Consider the following 19,460-nt stretch of genomic DNA (forward strand, 5'->3'; position numbering starts at 1 on the left):
ACTGCCATGGTCTAGGAGCTGGGCACGGCCGGGGTGCAGGAGCTGGGCACGGCCGGGGTGTAGGAGCTGGGCACTGCCAGGTGTAGGAGCTGGGCACTGCCAGGTGTAGGAGCTGGGCACTGCCATGGTGCAGGAGCTGGGCACGGCCGGGGTGCAGGAGCTGGGCACTGCCGGGGTGCAGGAGCTGGGCACTGCCAGGTGTAGGAGCTGGGCACGGCCGGGGTGCAGGAGCTGGGCACGGCCGGGGTGCAGGAGCTGGGCACGGCCGGGGTGCAGGAGCTGGGCACTGCCATGGTGTAGGAGCTGGGCACTGCCATGGTGTAGGAGCTGGGCACTGCCAGGTGCAGGAGCTGGGCACTGCCGGGGTGCAGGAGCTGGGCACTGCCGGGGTGTAGGAGCTGGGCACTGCCGGGGTGCAGGAGCTGGGCACTGCCAGGGTGTAGGAGCTGGGCACTGCCATGGTGTAGGAGCTGGGCACTGCCAGGTGTAGGAGCTGGGCACGGCCGGGGTGTAGGAGCTGGGCACTGCCAGGTGTAGGAGTTGGGCACTGCCATGGTGTAGGAGCTGGGCACTGCCGGGGTGCAGGAGCTGGGCACTGCCGGGGTGTAGGAGCTGGGCACTGCCAGGTGTAGGAGCTGGGCACTGCCATGGTGCAGGAGCTGGGCACTGCCATGGTGTAGGAGCTGGGCACTGACATGGTGCAGGAGCTGGGCACTGCCGGGGTGCAGGAGCTGGGCACTGCCGGGGTGTAGGAGCTGGGCACTGCCGGGGTGCAGGAGCTGGGCACTGCCATGGTGTAGGAGCTGGGCACTGACATGGTGCAGGAGCTGGGCACTGCCATGGTGCAGGAGCTGGGCACTGCCGGGGTGCAGGAGCTGGGCACTGCCGGGGTGTAGGAGCTGGGCACTGCCGGGGTGCAGGAGCTGGGCACTGCCGGGGTGCAGGAGCTGGGCACTGCCATGGTGTAGGAGCTGGGCACTGACATGGTGCAGGAGCTGGGCACTGCCATGGTGTAGGAGCTGGGCACTGCCGGGGTGCAGGAGCTGGGCACTGCCATGGTGTAGGAGCTGGGCACTGACATGGTGCAGGAGCTGGGCACTGCCATGGTGCAGGAGCTGGGCACTGCCGGGGTGCAGGAGCTGGGCACTGCCATGGTGTAGGAGCTGGGCACTGCCGGGGTGCAGGAGCTGGGCACTGCCGGGGTGTAGGAGCTGGGCACTGCCGGGGTGCAGGAGCTGGGCACTGCCATGGTGCAGGAGCTGGGCACTGCCATGGTGTAGGAGCTGGGCACTGCCATGGTGTAGGTGCTGGGCACTGCTGGGGTTTTAGTGTCAGAGTCACACAACTCCTGACCCAGAAAGGGATCGTTGTGCCTACAAATTCCGCTCCGGCAGAGGAGGCTGCAGTGGCCGCAGTGCCGAGAGGTGTGTCCTGTCCCGCTGCATGTGGGTCACAGCCCCACAGAAACAGGGGGGTTAACCCACGGCAGCGCTGTGAGCCCATCACCTCGCACCCGGCAGCACCGACCGTGCCCTGTTGGGTGCGGGGACACGGGGGATGCGGTACAGCCTGAGCGCTGGCGGGGCCGGCACAGCGGGCACGGCTGGGCGTGTGTGCGGCACTGCAGTGTGAGCCCGGCCCCGCCAGCGCCTGCACGGGCGCTGCTCCCGCCCCCCGTGCTCCCCGCGCCCCGGCGGCGGCTGTGGTGCTGTGCGGCGCCGAGCTGCACCCTGCAGTGTGCAGCTGTGCGCTGTGCTGCGGTGCTGTGCGGTGCTGAGCTGCACCCTGCGGTGTGCAGCTGTGCTGCGGTGCCGTGCGGTGCTGAGCTGCGCCGTGCAGTGTGCAGCTGTGCGCTGTGCTGCGGTGCTGCGCGGTGCTGAGCTGCGCCGTGCAGTGTGCAGCTGTGCGCTGTGCTGCGGTGCTGTGCGGTGCTGAGCTGCACCCTGCGGTGTGCAGCTGTGCGCTGTGCTGCGGTGCTGTGCGGTGCTGAGCTGCACCCTGCGGTGTGCAGCTGTGCGCTGTGCTGCAGTGCTGTGCGGTGCTGAGCTGCGCCGTGCAGTGTGCAGCTGTGCGCTGTGCTGCGGTGCTGCGCGGTGCTGAGCTGCGCCGTGCAGTGTGCAGCTGTGCTGCGGTGCCGTGCGGTGCTGAGCTGCGCCGTGCAGTGTGCAGCTGTGCGCTGTGCTGCGGTGCCGTGCGGTGCTGAGCTGCACCCTGCGGTGTGCAGCTGTGCTGCGGTGCCGTGCGGTGCTGAGCTGCGCCGTGCAGTGTGCAGCTGTGCGCTGTGCTGCGGTGCCGTGCGGTGCTGAGCTGCACCCTGCGGTGTGCAGCTGTGCAGCGGTGTTGTGCGGTGTGGTGCTGTGCGGTGCTGCGCGGTCTGGTGTTGTGTGGAGCTGCGCGGTGCACATGCTGCTACGCTGCACAGAGCTGTGCGGTGCTGTGCGGTGCCGTGCGGAGCCGTGCGGTGCCGTGCGGTGCTGTGCGGAGCTGTGCGGTGCCGTGCGGTGCCGTGCGGAGCCGTGCGGTGCCGTGCGGTTCTGTGCGGTGCTGTGCGGTGCCGTGCGGAGCTGTGCGGAGCTGTGCGGTTCTGTGCGGTGCCGTGCGGTGCCGTGCGGAGCTGTGCGGTTCTGTGCGGTTCTGTGCGGTGCTGTGCGGTGCCGTGCGGAGCCGTGCGGTGCTGTGCGGTTCTGTGCGGTGCCGTGCGGTTCTGTGCGGTGCCGTGCGGTGCCGTGCGGTGCCGTGCGGTGCCGTGCGGTGCTGTGCGGTGCCGTGCGGAGCTGTGCGGTTCTGTGCGGTTCTGTGCGGTGCTGTGCGGTGCCGTGCGGAGCCGTGCGGTGCTGTGCGGTTCTGTGCGGTGCCGTGCGGTGCCGTGCGGTGCCGTGCGGTGCCGTGCGGAGCTGCAGGCCGTGCAGCCCCCTGTCTCCGCGCGTGCCCCGCCCGGAGCCCCCCCCCGCCTCGGGCTGGCGCGGGTGCGCGGCTGCTCCTTCCCGCGCTGCCGAGAGGGACCCGGGCCCTGATTAATTCCGCTCTGATGTCAGACATGCGGCTTCGCTGGGAGGGATTTGCAGGGCTGCATTTCGGCTCCCGTTTGCTGAGAGGATCCCTCTCCGGCCCCCTCCCCGCGCCCCCCGCCCCTCCGCCGCATGGAGCCGCTCTGCTGGGGGGGTCGCGGGGCCGGGGGCTGCGCGTCCCCTCCCCTCTCCAGCGCTGGATTCCTGCCGCTCTTGTGCTGTGGCCGCGGCGGACGGCAGGGACGGCGGCTTTGTTAAACTAGGACAATGCCATGCGGCCCCTCTGCTCATGGCAGAGCGTTCCTTAGCAACGCGGGGGGGGATTTTCAGCGAAGATCAGAGCGCCGGGATGAGGATATAAACTCTGCCGCCCTCCCTCCCGGGGAACTCGCCCAAGAGGCGCCTCTCCTTTTGGCCAGCGTCTAATTTTTTCGCACGGGAGGCGAGCGGCAAGCCCGAGCGAGGTTGCCCATGGCGGGCTGGCTGCCGCCCCCCGCGCCGCCCCGGCCCCGCGCTCGCCAGCGCCGTGCCAAGGGCAGCGTGTAACGGGAGCCCCCGGGGGATCCGTAAGCTCCCTGCATGCGTATGCAGGTGACTGCGAGGGGGCCGGTGGGCAGAAGGGTGATCCAGGCGGCCGGGGCTTTCCTCCACCCACACCTTGAGGGAAAGTAGCTTTCGTCTTTTTGTTCTGACTCTGGGCAAGGGAGGGAGGGAAGCGGATTGTGCCCAACTCCTTGCTGAGATGAGACGGTCGATGAGAAGAGGTCTCCTTGTCGCAGGCACGAAGGCCACCTCCGCCTGGCAGCATGGTGCTGAAATCTAACCCCAGCATCATTCTCTTGTGCTCTTTCCTGCCCAGTGACTACATCATTGAGGAGAAGACGGCCGTGCTGCAGAAGAGGGAGCATGAGGGATTCGGGTTTGTGTTGCGAGGGGCCAAAGGTAAGGGCTGCTTCCTTCGCGGGGTGCCGGGGCTGGGAGGGAAGGCTCCATCTCCCCTCGGCCGGCGCTCGGGACCGTGTCCCGCTGCCCTCGCGGCTCTTCGGGGACTCCGGGCAGCGCGCGCAGCTTGGCTGTGGCTACGTGCGTTGTACAGAAAATGCCGTTCGTGGCAAGCGTGCATCTCTCGCACATCCTGGGGTGTTTCTCTGCTACAGATGCTGGTATTCATGGCTTCGCATTTGTAGGAGTTTTCACTTCTGGCTATTTCCTGGGCGTATAAAGTGCACCTGCTCCGCTTGGGGTGCAGGTGTGAGCCCCGGGGGGCAGGGCCTGTGCCCTCCGTGGCTTTTTTTTTTTAATGCTTGAACTGTTTCCCTGTACTTTGGCTGCGTAGAGTGGGGTCCTTCTCCTGGGAGCCCTGGTCGTGTTGGGGTTCAGCCCCAGCGGGAGGGCGAACCGGCAGATGTGTGTCCTGCCGCTGCCACCAGACCCTGCGCCGCACCAGGCTCCTCCTGCCGGGGACACCGAGCCCGACCAGCCCAGCCCTGGACCCGCTGGTTCCGTGGCTCCTCTGCCCAGAAACGCATCCTTTTGCTACAGAAAAAGAGAGTCCCTTGGGGACTGGTGTGGAGGTGCCCGTATTCACATGGGGAACAGGCTCCAGCCCCTGCGGTCGGACACAGGTCCAGCGCCGGCAGGAGGGTCCCCCCCGCAGCTCCGGGCTGACGGCTGGGAGAGGGGGGTTCTGAACCCAGCTGAGGGCACAGGGTGCAGACGGGGGCTCCGAACCCAGCTGAGGGCACGGGGTGCAGGCGGGGGCTCCGAACCCAGCTGAGGGCACGGGGTGCAGGTGGGTGGTTCCAAACCCAGCTGAGGGCACAGGGTGCAGGCGGGGGCTCCGAGCCCAGCTGAGGGCACAGGGTGCAGGTGGGTGGTTCCAAACCCAGCTGAGGGCACAGGGTGCAGGCGGGGGGCTCCAAACCCAGCTGAGGGCACAGGGTGCAGGCGGGGGCTCCGAGCCCAGCTGAGGGCACAGGGTGCAGGCGGGGGCTCCGAACCCAGCTGAGGGCACAGGGTGCAGGTGGGGGGCTCCGAACCCAGCTGAGGGCACAGGGTGCAGGCGGGGGCTCCGAACCCAGCTGAGGGCACGGGGTGCAGGCGGGGGCTCCAAACCCAGCTGAGGGCACAGGGTGCAGGTGGGGGCTCCGAACCCAGCTGAGGGCACAGGGTGCAGGCGGGGGCTCCGAACCCAGCTGAGGGCACAGGGTGCAGGCGGGGGCTCCGAACCCAGCTGAGGGCACAGGGTGCAGGTGGGGGCTCCGAACCCAGCTGAGGGCACAGGGTGCAGGCGGGGGCTCCGAACCCAGCTGAGGGCACAGGGTGCAGGTGGGGGGCTCCGAACCCAGCTGAGGGCACAGGGTGCAGGCGGGGGCTCTAAAACGAGCTGCTGAAGGCTCGGGGTGCAGCTTCGTGCCCAGCTCGCACGCAGGGCGCAGGATGCGGGCGGGAGGGCTGGAAGCGGCGGCTGGCAGCGTTCGGAGCGCTGCTCCTTTCCCGGACCTCGGCGTGGCTGGACGCCCTTGTGATTCGGGCTTTATCGTGGGTGTGATTTTGTGGGGGATTCCTGATTGCCTTTGTTCTGTCCGTGTCACCAAGGGCTCTGTGCCCGTGGGTGTGTTTGCCTGCCTGCCAGAATATGGTCGCTGTCTCTTCCTCCCTTCTCTCTCTCTTCCCTATGTATGTGACATACGTGTCTGTCCATGTGCTGCACGCGTCAGTCTCTGTAACATGAAGTGAAACTTCAGGGCTCAAAATGGCATCCATTTTTTTGCCAAATCAGACTCGCAGCTATTGTGTTGGGAAAACGGGATGAATTTTGTTCTGTTGCCTTTTTTCTTCCCTTCTTTTTCTCTCTCGTTTGTCCTGCTGGCGTGTGCAGGCTCTGCGTTTTCCTTTGTCTGCCGAGCGGGCAGCGAGGGCTCGGGGTGGATGAGAGTGGGCGTGAGGCTGCGCGGGACGCGGCTCTGGCGCGGGGTTCGCACCGGGCGGTGCCGCAGCCCTGCCGGGGTGTCGGGGACGGGGCCGCCGGTGCCCGCGGGGAGCAGCGTCCTCCCGGCGGAGCTGGACGCGGGGGCTCTGAGCCAGCCCCGCGTTCCCCAGGCTCTGCTGCTTCGTGCTGCCGTGGGGTTTGAGCCGGAAGGAGCACCGAGGCTCTGTCTTGTCTCCGCCGCCGTCACCGCCGCTCAGGCTTCATTTAGATACTCTGTGCAAAACGCCCCAGGCCTCGTGGGCGAAGCGGGGAAGGGACCGGAGCACCAGCAAGCCCCGCAGAGGGAGGGAGCTGGCTGGGGGCCGGCGGGTCGATGCTCGGAGGAAGCGGCTGCGTGCCGCAGAGGACGGTGAGGACCGTGCGTGGCTCCGCCGCTGCCGCGGGGCCGGGTCCTTCCCCAGCGCGGCTGTGCTGCTGCGGGTGAGCTGCCCCGGCCCCGCAGCCCGTCCCGTCACCTCTGACGGTGCCGGAGCGCCTGGTGTTCTGGGCAAACCACACGGGTCTTCAGACAAAGCTGATTTTAACGGGTCTGGGCAGGCAACGAGCGGCAGCGTTGGGACACGGAGCTCTCCTGCAGCCGTTGCCTCAGCCAGCCCTTGGGAGCGGGCGAAGGGGCGTCAGCCCCTGCGCTCAGACCGTGACACAAAGGGCTCAGCAGGTGGAGTCCCTTCTTCAGTTCTTGGCCCCGAGAGACCAGCCCTGCCGTTCACATGCACAGATGACAGACCTGTGCTCAAAGTGCCGAGAGATGCTGTTCCTTGGCCTGTGACACCCTGAGCTCAAGCAGTCTCTGTGGCTGGGCTGGAGCGGCCTCGCTCTCCTGGCTGACCCGCTCACGGCGGCACTGCCTGTGTAGTGAGACGGTTAATAAACCATCAGCCATCAGCGGTGGGTGCAGCTCATACCGTGGCTGCTCCGCACATGCTCGCAGCACATCAACGCATCCCTGCGGCTCCCCGGGCACAGGAGTGTGCTTCCTGGGCCGGTTAATGCTGGTTGCCATCTGGTTATGGCGGGTTCCATGGAAGCGGTAGAGGGACACGTGGTCCCCGACTTGGGAATTTACTCTCTAAGAAGGGAGTAGACACTATGAATAGCGAGGATATTACCCACGATACAAACGATGTGTTGAAAAACGAAAAGCTCTGTCCTTGCTTCAGGGGGTGGGCTTGCTCGGCTCTGCTCTGTCTGGGGAGAAAGCGGGGCGGGTTTTCACTGAGTGACTCGAGGTGATTGCTTCCCATGGTGTGTGTGTCTCCTGAGCGTCGGATCCCGCACGCTGCTGGGGAGGCGATGCCGCGGTGACCCCGCGGGCTCGGGGTGCTCCTGCTTCCTTCCAAAATGTCAATGCCAAGTTTTTATTCCCCCAGCCCAGCCCCCAGCTCTCCAGCCAGGCAGGAACTTCATCTGCTTTCCCAGGTGCTCCTGCCTCGGTGCAGAACGGGGACCTGCTCTCCAGGTTTGTGCCCAGCTCTGAGAATGATGGAGCTGCAGGAGCTCTGCAGGGCCCCAGCCCCCCCTGCTCCCGCAGGGTCCCAGAGCAGATCACACAGGATCCCAGGGCTGGAATGGCTCAGAGGAGACTCCACACCCGCTCTGGGCAGCCTGGGCCAGGCTCTGGCACCTCCCAGCAAACGAGTGTCTGCTCGTGTTCACATGGAGCCTCCTGTGCTTCAGTGTGTGCCCGGTGCCCCTCACCCTGGCCTTGGGCACCACTGAACAGAGTCTGCTCCATCTGACACCACCCTGACATATTGATCATTGATCACATCCCTCTCAGCTTCTCTTCTGCCCTCAGCAGCCCCAGCTCTCTCATCTTTCCTCGGCCCCGTGTCACTCCGCCCGTCCCAGTGCCGCGGGCTCCCCAGCCCCTGCTGCCCCCATGGCTCTGCCCTCAGGGCCCCTCCTGCCCGGTGTCCTTGTGTTTGAACCGGACCACTGAGCACCTGGAAACCCAGCCGGTCACAGCTCGTGATCAAGTGCTGGCCTGTGGGATGTGCCAATGGGGAGGGTTGGTCTGTCCCCTCACCCCGTCCCATGCGGACTGCTGGCAGCAGGGCCTTGTGGCAGCCATGGTGTCCCCAGTCCCATGGGAACCGTGACTGTCCCAGCCCCATGGCAGCCATGGTGTCCCCAGTCCCATGGGAACCATGTCTGTCCCAGCCCCATGGCAGCCATGGTGTCCCCAGTCCCATGGGAACCGTGACTGTCCCAGCCCCACAGCAGCCATGGTGTCCCCAGTCCCATGGGAACCGTGACTGTCCCAGCCCCACGACAGCCATGGTGTCCCCAATCCGGTGGGAACCGTGACTGTCCCAGCCCCACAGCAGCCATGGTGTCCCCAATCCGGTGGGAACCGTGACTGTCCCAGCCCCACAGCAGCCATGGTGTCCCCAATCCGGTGGGAACCGTGACTGTCCCAGCCCCACAGCAGCCATGGTGTCCCCAGTCCCATGGGAACCGTGACTGTCCCAGCCCCACAGCAGCCATGGTGTCCCCAGTCCCATGGGAACCGTGACTGCCCCGGCCCCACGGCAGCCATGGTGTCCCCAGTCCTGTGGGAACCATGACTGTCCCAGCCCCACAGCAGCCATGGTGTCCCCAGTCCCATGGGAACCATGTCTGTCCCAGCCCCATGGCAGCCATGGTGTCCCCAGTCCGGTGGGAACCGTGACTGCCCCAGCCAGTGTTTTCTCTGCAGGAGGGTTAAAGTTTGATGTTCGGCATCAGATGGTTGTGTGTGCGTCTCTTTGTGTGAACGCCAGCCCAGGCACCTGCCATTGCCATTACTGGGACAGATCACCTTGGGTGGATCCAGTCAAACAACCCTGCGCAGAGTGTGCCCGGCTCTGGAGCAGCCATGGATCAGTTGAGGCTGGTTTAGGTTTGGTTCCTGCCCAGCACTCGGCACAGGGAGCTGAGGAATCTCTGCAAGCTGAGCTCTGGTGCTGTGTCCGGTGCTGGGTCGGGCTGACCTGCCGGTCCCTCCGCCACAGCTCCCGCCCAGCCCCGGGCACCGTCACAGCTCCAGCACCTCTGCTGCGCGGGGCCGAGGGGAGGCTGTCCCAGCCCCGGGCACCGTCACAGCTCCAGCACCGTCTGCTGCGCGGGGCCGAGGGGAGCCTGTCCCAGCCCCGGGCACCGTCACAGCTCCAGCACCTCTGCTGCACGGGGCCGAGGGGAGGCTGTCCCAGCCCCGGGCACCGTCACAGCTCCAGCACCTCTGCTGCGCGGGGCCGAGGGGAGCCTGTCCCAGCCCCGGTTCCGGGCTGCAGTCTGGTGTCATGAAGCTTCGTGGGAAGGGAGGAGCGCCCTGCTGGTTTCCAGGCGTTGGGGTTGTGCAGGGCAGTGCTGCGGCGCCGTGTGACCCTCGGATGGACAGAAACTGGGGCCGGAGGTGTTTGGGTAGAGCCCGGCAAACACCACGTCTGTCACCTGTGCTGGCAGGGGTGGTGTTTCCGTTACGGCGATCTAATGGACAACGAGGAACAAGGCCCGGTAGAGTCTAGATATGGCAAACGCTACTTAAGACTCACCTTTCATAGGAGCCTTAGAAACTGAAAAATGCAAGAGCTGCCGTAGCGCCCTTTTCCCCCTGCCCCAAATACACGTATCCTGTTAGTGCCCCCGACCTGTTGACCACCGGCAGGTACCTGCTGCCCCCCTGCAGGGGTCAGGACGACGTGTGTGCCTTCCTACCCCAGCCCTCCAGCCGGACAGCCCTCAGGATTTAGGTGGGAAGTACCAGGGCAGCTACGATATTGCTTCATTTCTCACTCTGTAAACGTGTTTCTGGTGAAGTTCCTGGGATCTTGTGGTGGTTTAATGCAGACCAACAGCTAAGCGCCACGCAGCCGCTCACTCACTCCCCAGTGACGGGATGGGGAGAGAATCAGAAGAGTAACAGTAAGAAAACGGGTGTGCTGAGATAACGACAGTTTAACAGGCAAAGCAAAAGCTGCGCACACGAGCAAAGCCGAATGAGGAATCGATCCCCTGCCTCCCATGGCGGGCGGGCGTTCAGCGTCCCCAGGACACAGGGACGTGCCACGGGTGACGGTGACTTGGGAAGACAGACACCGTCACTCGAACGTCCCCTTCCCGCTCCTTCCCCAGACCCACACTGAGCTGACGTCAGTGGGGTGGGTGTCCCTGGGTCGGCTGTCCCAGCGCGTCCCCTCCCAGCTCCCGTGTCCCCAGCACTGGCTGTGGGGAGCAGAACAGCCCTTGGTGCTGGTGAGCGCTGCTCAGCGATGGCTGCACCATCGCGGTGCCATCAGGAGGGCTTCAGCACCCATCCAAAACACAGCCCCGGAGAAAATTAACTGGATCCCAGCCAAACCCAGCGCAGATCTGAACAATTTGCTCTGCTTGAATTAACTTGTAATATTTTTCACTGCTACGCTTGGCTAGTAATTAAAATAACTTGTCCAATAAAACCAGGAGAGGAGAGGGAGAGGAGAGGAGAGGAGAGGAGAGGAGAGGAGAGGAGAGAAGAGGAGAGGAGAGGAGAGGAGAGGGAGAGGGAGAGGGAGAGGGAGAGGGAGAGGGAGAGGGAGAGGGAGAGGGAGAGGGAGAGGGAGAGGGAGAGGGAGAGGGAGAGGGAGAGGGAGAGGGAGAGGGAGAGGGAGAGGGAGAGGGAGAGGGAGAGGGAGAGGGAGAGGGAGAGGGAGAAGAGGAGGAAGAGAAAGAGAAAACATTTTCAGTTGGAAGGGATCTACAACAATATCTACTCCAACTGCCTGACCAACTGAGGGCTGATCAAAAGTTAGACCATGTTACTAAGGGCGTTCTTTTGAACGCTGACCATGTCACCCACCTCCCTTGGACGCCTGTTCCAGTGCGTGAACCCCTCTTGGGGAAGAAATGACAGAACCATCAAATGTCCTGAGTTGGAAGGGACCAACAAGGATCATGGAGACTGCACGGCACGACCCCACAATTCACCCCAGTGCTTCATGTCCAGTCTGAACCTCCCCTGATGCATCTTTGATCCCTTCCCAGGGGTCCTGTCCCTGGATCCCGGAGCAGAGCTGGGCAGCTCCCTCTCCACGTCCCTCCCCAGGAGCTGCGGAGCCAGGAGGTCGCTGCTCAGCCGCCTTCTCCCCAGACCAGACGAGCTGGATCCCTCGGCCGCTCGCAGGACGTTCCTTCCAGCCCTTCCCAGCGCTGTTGCTCTCCCTGGATGTGTCCATGGACCCACACGGGGCTCCAGGCCGCCCAGCACCGCACACGGGGCTCCAGGTTGCCCCAGCACTGCACACGGGGCTCCAGGTTCCCCCAGCGCTGCACATGGGGCTCCAGGCTGCCCCAGTACTGCACACGGGGCTCCAGGCCCCCCAGCGCTGCACACGGGGCTCCAGGCCCCCCAGCGCTGCACACGGGACTCCAGGCTGCCCCAGCACTGCACACGAGGCTCCAGGCCCCCCAGCGCTGCACACGGGGCTCCAGGCCCCCCAGCGCTGCACATGGGGCTCCAGGCTGCCCCAGCGCTGCACACAGGGCTCCAGGCTGCCCCAGCACTGCACACGAGGCTCCAGGCCCTCCAGCGCTGCACACGGGACTCCAGGCTGCCCCAGCACTGCACACGGGGCTCCAGGCCCCCCAGCGCTGCACACGGGGCTCCAGGCTGCCCCAGCACTGCACACGGGGCTCCAGGCCCCCCAGCGCTGCACACGGGGCTCCAGGCTGCCCCAGCACTGCACACGGGGCTCCAGGCCCCCCAGCACTGCACACGGGGCTCCAGGCTGCCCCAGCGCTGCACACGGGGCTCCAGGCCCCCCAGCGCTGCACACGGGGCTCCAGGCTGCCCCAGCGCTGCAGAGGCAGAGCTGACCCCTCTGGCTCGGGGTGCCCGGGGTGCCGCAGGGGCGGTGCCGCGGACCTGGGCTCCCCAGGGCTTGTCAGAGCCCCCCGGGGCTTCCTGTGATCCGACTCTCCCAGCTGTTCTCCCGACCACCCGAACTGTGGTTCTGCGGGCCCCGGACGTGGCCGCCGTGCCCGAGAGCACAACCACAGCCGCGGTGTTGAATGGTGGCTCCTCCAGAGCTATGGGTTATGCTTCCCAAGATTTAAAGTCATGAGCTTTGCATTGACCATAGACCTCCTCATTAGGAAATTTTACCTCATTACCAGCAAGAATTTCTGTAATTTAATTCCAAACATTTTGATTTCGTTTTGCCTTTGCAGTTGGATAAGAGCTTCCTAAAATTTTATTTCCTTCCTGGGTAGGCACTTAGAGATGAATTGTCGCGGAATTACGTGTGTCCTGAAGCTTTCCCGCGGCCGTGGGCTGGGGACGGTGCTTTGGAGGCTCTGGTCCAAGCTGGTTCTTGTGGCGGCTGCTCTGCCGCGCTCAGCCCTCGCTCAGGCGCACGTCGGGAGTGTCAGTGTCCTCCTCCTCTTCCTCCTCCTCATCCTCTTCCTCCTCCATCACCGGGGCTGCCGCCAGCTCCGAACACCGCGGGCTGCTCCGGTTCCTCTTTCTGGCTGGTGTTGTGGCTGTGGGCAAATGGCCGGGCTGCTGGGGAGGCTGATGGAGCCACCTGAACGGGAGACGGAGAACGACGGGACGCGGTGCGGGAGGTGGACGTGACAGCGGCGAGAGAGCTGCCCGTGGCACAGAGCACTTCGGAGGGGCGGCTGCATCCCGGCCGCCTGCGCGGGGAGCGGTGCTGGAAGCGGCCAAATGTCACAGGGCAGGGAACGCTGGAGACCTTTGGGGTCCCCAGGTCACCTGTGGGTGATACCAGGTCAGGCCAAGGTTACCCAGGGAAGTGGATCGGAGCTACCGGGTTGGAGTAGAGACGTAGCAAAACCGGGGTGAGCAGGGGAAGGTCACTGAAGGCAGGTTGTTCATTGGGGAGGAAGCTGGGGCAGCGAGAAGGGCTGTCAGGAGCCGGGGAGGAGCGCATGGAGGTGGGTGAGTGGTGTGACCGGGGCTCTTGGGTGTGCGTTCTGCAGCACACGGGTGGCTGTGGTTTCTGTGGCGGCACGTGGTGTCTGTGGCGGCACGTGGTGTCTGTGGCGGCACATGGTGTCGGTGGCGGCACATGGTGTCGGTGGCGGCACATGGTGTCGGTGGCGGCACATGGTGTCTGTGGCGGCACATGGTGTCGGTGGCGGCACATGGTGTCTGTGGCAGCACATGGTGTCTGTGGCGGCACATGGTGTCTGTGGTGGCACATGGTGTCTGTGGCGGCACATGGTGTCGGTGGCAGCACATGGTGTCTGTGGCAGCACATGGTGTCTGTGGCAGCCCATGGTGTCTGTGGCAGCACATGGTGTCTGTGGCGGTACATGGTGTCGGTGGCAGCACATGGTGTCTGTGGCGGCACACGCATGGCTGTGGCGCCACACCGGTGTCTGCGCGCAGCCGTGCTCCGGCAGCATGTGCCGCAGCGTCCCAGCCAGGGCTCCGCCGTGTCCTGAGCAGCACGGGCTCTGCACGCGGGGCTGGTGGCTGGACAGACGGCCGTGGGGACAGAGGAGCGGCCGCGGGGCCTGTCCCGGGGCGCTGGGGTTTGTGTTCAGCCTTTGGCGCCGCGTCCCCTCCAGCGCCGCCCCTGCCCCTCGCAGCAGACTCCGCCGCTTTGGAGATGTCCCCGCCACCAAGGGGACCTGCACGTGGTTTGCAGGTTCTCAGTGGGGTCGCTGTGAACACACGTTTCGTTTAGTTCTGGTCTGGGAAAACGATGTGCCCGGTGCCCATTGGCTTCACAGGTTGGGCTTCCAGGTGTTCTGCTGGTTTTACGGCGTTCGTGGCACTTGGCCGGCACGTGCTGGTGTCTGCACCGCAGGAGGATGTTCTCCCTCTGCAGCGTAGGGCAGTGTCAGGACGGACCAGGGGGAGCTCAGCGCTGACGGATTGGACTTGGTGACGACTAAAAGCAGCTGTGAGGGAAAGTGCTGCAGCAAGGCAGCACATCATGGACTCCGGTGAACGGGTTTCCCCTGTATGGCCCGAGTCTGGGGTTAATCAGAGAATCAGAGAACCACAGAGAACCCAGCTCCCCCGTCCCCCTGCCATGACAGGGACATCTGCACCAGCTCAGGGTGCTCAGAGCCCGTCCAGCCTGGCCTGGGATGTCTCAGGGATGGTTCATCCACCACCTCTCTGGGAACCTGCCCAGGCTCTCACCACCCTCAGGCCAACAATTCCTTCCCCATGTCCGGCCTGGATCTCCCTCCTTTAGTTCCAGACCGTAACTGAGGCAGATGGAGCCGCAGAGCTGGTCGCGGCTCCTCCGGCCGCTGTCCGGCTCTGGGGACACCGGGACAGCCAGCCCTGCACAGCTCGTCCTGTGCGTGGAGAGGGGATGGGTTAATGTTTCCTTGGCCGTCACTGGGGCTTCTTTCCCGTGCCCTGGGACCGCGTCTGGGACTACAGGCGCTAGCAAGGCAGAGCTGCTTGTTTCCTCCATCTGTGTTTTTTCCCGCCTCTATTAAATTGTGTTTGTATGTTTGTTTCATAAGGACACAGTTCTGACTTCAGGACGCATTTTCTTGTTTACCGAGTCCTTAAGGCACTGGTGACACTTACAAATGGAGCCTCCGGCGCGCAGTTACTGCAGATAGATGGCTTCCAGCCCACGGGAAGCGCCGTGTCCTCGTGTACCTCATCAATAATGCAGGTGGCAAAACGGGCTGTAAGGCTGGGTTCCCTGCGCTGATCTTATCTGTATTCCCTGTCGGTTTGTATCCTTGATTACCAATAGGAAAAGTACGTTCTTGAGCTCAGATAACCCTTCTCTGAGCTGTGATTCCGGGTTTCTCCATCATCGCTGGGGCTGGATTCAGTGCCCCAGCATCGCGTGGCTGCGGAGCCGCAGCGGGGGCCGGGGCGACGCTCTGATAACGGGGTTTGCTCACGTCAGCCTCCTTCTCCTGGCCAGAAAAGCCATTAAAGTGTCACCTGTCCATCTGTGCCGCCAGGGACCGGGACTTACACTTAACCCGCTCGGGACTTGGTTACGGTGCAGGTTTGATGAGAGGGCGGCCCTGGAGCGTCCTGCTGCCGCTCTCGTTCTGTGAAGCACCGTGCTGATATTCTATGAGACCGTATGTCTCGTTATCATTATATCAGTAATTCTCTTGATATTCAGAGAGCCCGAGTCTCCCTTTCCTCACTTTCAGAGGTTTGCCCAACAGACAGGGTCTTGCCTTAAACCCGGTGTCCCCTGGGCCCGGCTCTGGCGCAGGGTCCCGGGCTCCCGGTTCTGCGGCTGCAGCAGGTCCTGCCGGTGGGACTTTGAGCTTCAGACCGATGAGAGAACCTGCCGGTCAACACCGATCTGAAGAGTTGAATTGAACCCTGGGGAAGTCCTGAGGGCTTTGGAGGAATCAGGTGTTTCATTGGCATTTAAGAATGGGCGGGATGACTGAGGCGTTTGCGCTCGCTGGGTCCGTCGGGAAGGAGTGCTGGAGCGGTGCTGATGAGGAACAGCTCAGATCATCCGGCATGCTAACGAACATCTTGTCAGCCAACCTGGCTTGGCCAGCGCCAGCCAGCGGCCGGCTGATTCAGCAGAAAACATCTTGCATCAAAATCTGAAACAAAACAATAAGGAAGTAGCATGGTAGGTTATGGAAATCTTTTTATCTGTATAAATCAGTGTCTGTACATTTTACATGAAGGAAAGAGAATGTAGGGCACATTTGCCGGAGTGACCTGACATCAAAGGAGATGTGCGCACATGATCATCCGCTGGCTCTTATTAAATCTGCTGCTTCGTTAGGGTTTTGACACAGCTCTTAACTCCATTGTTTTGGTAACAGGCTTAGGGTGATGGATAACATACGCAGGCCTGCTGACACAACACAGCCTTATCGGTATTGGTGACAAAAATAACCGCACGTTGTGCGTGCACCAGCGGCGGCGGGAGCCGGAGCCACGGGGCCGTGCTGGGAGCTCACACCTCACGTCACTCTCTAGAACTACCTGAAGGGCAGTTCCAGCCAGGGGGGGATTGGGCTCTTCTCCCAGGCATCAGCAATAGGACAAGGGGCCATGGGCTTCAACTCTGCCAGGGGAAATTGAGGCTGGAGATGAGAAAGCAATTCTGTGCAGAGAGAGTGGTCAGGATTGGAATGGCTGCCCAGGGAGGTGCTGGACTCGCCGGCCATGGAGGTTTTAAACCGAGATTGGACATGGCACTGAGTGCCATGATCTAGTCAATGGACTGGAGTTGGACCAAGGGTTGGACTGGATGATCTCTGAGGGCTTTTCCAACCCAGTCGATTCTGTGATTCTGGGTGATCCTGGGGTTTGCTTGGCGCACGTCTCCGAGGCTCGCGGTTTGCTGGAGAGAGCACATTTGGTGTGTGAGTTCTTGTAAGGTTAGTTAGTTAGTTAGTTAGTCAGTCAGCCTGGATCCTCCAGCGCGTCCTGCTCAGAGCTGTCCCCACGTTAGTGCCCCTTTACCGCTGGCTCTTCTGAAGGAAGGTGGGACAGTGGGTCCGTGTGGACTGAAGATCCGTGTGAGACGGAGCCGCCTCCGCCAGCCCGCGCCCCAGCTCGCTGTCCCAGCCCCTGCCCAGGTGTGGGGAACAGGTCTCTGCTCTGAACTCCTGGGCTCTGCCGGTACCTGCAGCTGGGACCTCGCTGTTGCATTTCTCACCAACCAGCTGTAGCGGCTCCGGTGTGGAGGGGAGGACGGTACAAGCCATCGAGCCAGGCTCCAAGCATCCCCGGTGCTGGTCCTGGTGCTGGTTTGCCGGCCCTTCTTCACAGCCCCGGGTTAATTACCCTTCAGAGAAGGGAATGGAAGGAGCGCATTGCAACACCAAACGTGCCGTCTGCCAGGAGTCTGTCTGTCTGCACCCGCCCAGGACCACTGCACCCGGACCCAGTGAGACACCTGCATCAACACCGGCGGTGCCAGTGGCTGCACGGCGCGCTCCGAACTGACCCGGTGTGCGTGGCAGCGCCGGGGTGCCCGCAGCAGCCAAAACGTGGGTGTTCCAGGCACGGCTGTCCGCTGGTGCACAACATACGCTGCATCATTAGGCAAAACAATGGCTCGTTAGCCTCATCTCCTCCCGTGGTTTAAGTGTGTTGAGGAGCTGCTCAGCAGCGTGAGGCAGGAGAGGATTCTGCCCGCAGCTGCCACCGGGGGACAGCGAGCCCAGGGCTGTCCCGCAGAGCGGCAGAACCGCGCCGACCTCCGGGCCCGTGGCACTTCCAGGAGAGTCGGGTCTGTCAGAGCACGGCTGGGCTTTTCAGCCACTTGTCCCCAGTGTGTCAGTAACATCCTTTTCTGTGACAGTCGGGGATGTGGAATGTCCTCTTGTTTCTGCAGGCAGGGAGAACAGAGCGTCTGGCACAGCTGGGTTCGGGGTGGCACCTTCACCCCCTTGCCGGTACTGCTGTGTCTGCTGGCCCATCTTCAGCTTCACCTCTGAGGCTGCGCGGGCTGAGAGCAGCTCCAGAACCAGGGCGGGTGGCGCAGCCCCTGCTGGTCCTGGGGCCGGGGTGACCCCGTGGGTTCTGCTCCCCAGAGGCTGCACAGACCAGCGTCACGGTGCCCAGGAGCACACGTGCCTGGGAAAGGCGGCTTCTCAGAACCCCGGCCCCCCAGGCTGGTTGGGAGCTCTGCAGGGCCCAGCCCCCCCTGCTCCCGCAGGGTCCCAGAGCAGATCACACAGGATCCCAGGGGCTGGAATGGCTCAGAGGAGACTCCACACCCGCTCTGGGCAGCCTGGGCCAGGCTCTGGCACCTCCAGCAAACGAGTGTCTGCTCGTGTTCACATGGAGCCTCCTGTGCTTCAGTGTGTGCCCGGTGCCCCTCACCCTGGCCTTGGGCACCACTGACCAGAGTCTGCTCCATCTGACACCACCCTGACATATTGATCATTGATCACATCCCTCTCAGCTTCTCTTCTGCCCTCAGCAGCCCCAGCTCTCCCAGCCTTTCCTCGGCAGGAGGATCCTCCTCTTCTCTGTAGCTCTCCCTTGTGGCTTCTCCCTTCCCTCCCCGCGGCTGTGAGGAACACGCGGCCGTCTGTCTGGTGACACAGAACCCAGCCGTGAGACAGGGGACGTCTCAGGCTGCTCCTGGGTCTGCCTCGGGTGTTTCCAGTCCCGTAAGGCCGAGGGAAGGCGCCCTCGCTGGTGCTGTGGGCCTGTGCAGCAAGACGTGAATCGCTGTGCGTGAGCGCAGGGACCGCGGCAGCGGGGCTGTTCACAACCAGGGAAACCAGAATCGTCCCGGAGGCTCGTGCCCGGCCTCGGCACAGCCCGGCGGGCGTGCTCTGTGCTGACAGGAGCCCAGCTGGCACCGCCGGAGCTTCGGGGACCAGAGTCGGGCCAGTTGTGTAATAAGTAGCCGCGGCCTTTCTGCTTCATTTCTTTGGTGGGTCCAAAGTTTCTGAACATCTGCAACAGCCTCCTCTGGACAAACAGCCGGAGGAAATTGTTCCTCCATGCCAGCACACAGCTCCTCTGCTGTACGCTGGCAGAATTCCTTCGTCCTGGGGGGGCAGAGAGGCAGGATGGGCTGGATGTGGAGGATCCAAGTGCACTCCCTGGTCCGCTGTCCCTGGGAATGGTGTTCTTCTGGGGGCAGGAGCAGCTTTTCCAACCAGGACCGCAATTAAAACCTCACTGATGAGGACTGGGGTTCGTCTGACTGTTGTGGGTGTTCATCAACAGGTGTGCTCTGCTCCTGGTGTCCTGCAGGGCCAGGGGAGGGGCCGGTGTCACCTCTGCTCTGGTGCAGGGCGCTTGGTTCACTCTGCAGACTGCGGGTCTGGGGCTGCTAACGGGGATGGGCACACAGGAGGAATGAGTCCCCCCGGCCCGTTCGCAGCTGTTCTCATTTCATCTGCGGTACCGGGGCCGGGTGAGGCTTTGGGGACCCTGTGGGAACAGACGTGACTCTGGAAGTCACGGGTGTCCAGGAGGCTCTGGGCCCGGCGTGGGCTCTGAGCTGACGGGAGCTGTGGGCGTGCAGCATGGGCTCTGCTTCCCGTGCCGGCTGAGCCTTGTGCGACGGTTCTTTCTGAACCAACGGGCAGATTTCCTGGGCCCCGGGACGTTCCTGCTTTTTGCCACTCTGTCTCAGTCTCTCTCTTTGTGTTTTGCAGCTGAAACGCCGATTGAGGAGTTCACGCCCACGCCGGCCTTCCCCGCGCTGCAGTACCTGGAGTCGGTGGACGTGGAGGGGGTGGCGTGGCGAGCGGGGCTGCGCACCGGAGACTTTCTGATCGAGGTGAGCGGGAGGGCGCCCGGGGCCGCCAGCAGCGCGACCGCGACCGTGTCTCGCACAGTGTCCTTTGTGAGGGGGCGCAGAGCTGGTGATAACGCTGCCGGAATGCCTGCTGCGTGCATGTCTTGGTGCAAGAACGTCCGTCAGGTGCAGGAGTGGGAGCAGATGCTGCTCGCTGTGCTGGGAGCTGAGCTGACGGGTCCCCTCTGCCAGCTGAAGTGACGGGGACAACAGGCTGGAGAGAAGACTCAT

General features: G+C 63.6%; 1 protein-coding gene across 3 annotated transcripts in view; it reads left to right on the top strand.

Annotated features, from left to right (window-relative positions):
• Positions 1 to 19,460, top strand: part of SHANK3 (SH3 and multiple ankyrin repeat domains 3) — a 393,528-nt gene that overhangs the window by 299,088 nt on the left and 74,980 nt on the right. For all 3 annotated transcript variants that reach the window (XM_082076373.1, XM_082076372.1, XM_082076371.1), the window contains exons 16-17: positions 3,868 to 3,950; positions 19,087 to 19,211. In XM_082076373.1, the coding sequence (XP_081932499.1) occupies positions 3,868 to 3,950; positions 19,087 to 19,211 (208 nt within the window). The remainder of the gene's footprint in view (positions 1 to 3,867; positions 3,951 to 19,086; positions 19,212 to 19,460) is intronic.

This window comes from Streptopelia decaocto (assembly GCF_964273445.1).
Source record: "Streptopelia decaocto genome assembly, chromosome: 1".
NCBI classification, from domain to species: Eukaryota; Metazoa; Chordata; class Aves; order Columbiformes; family Columbidae; genus Streptopelia; species Streptopelia decaocto.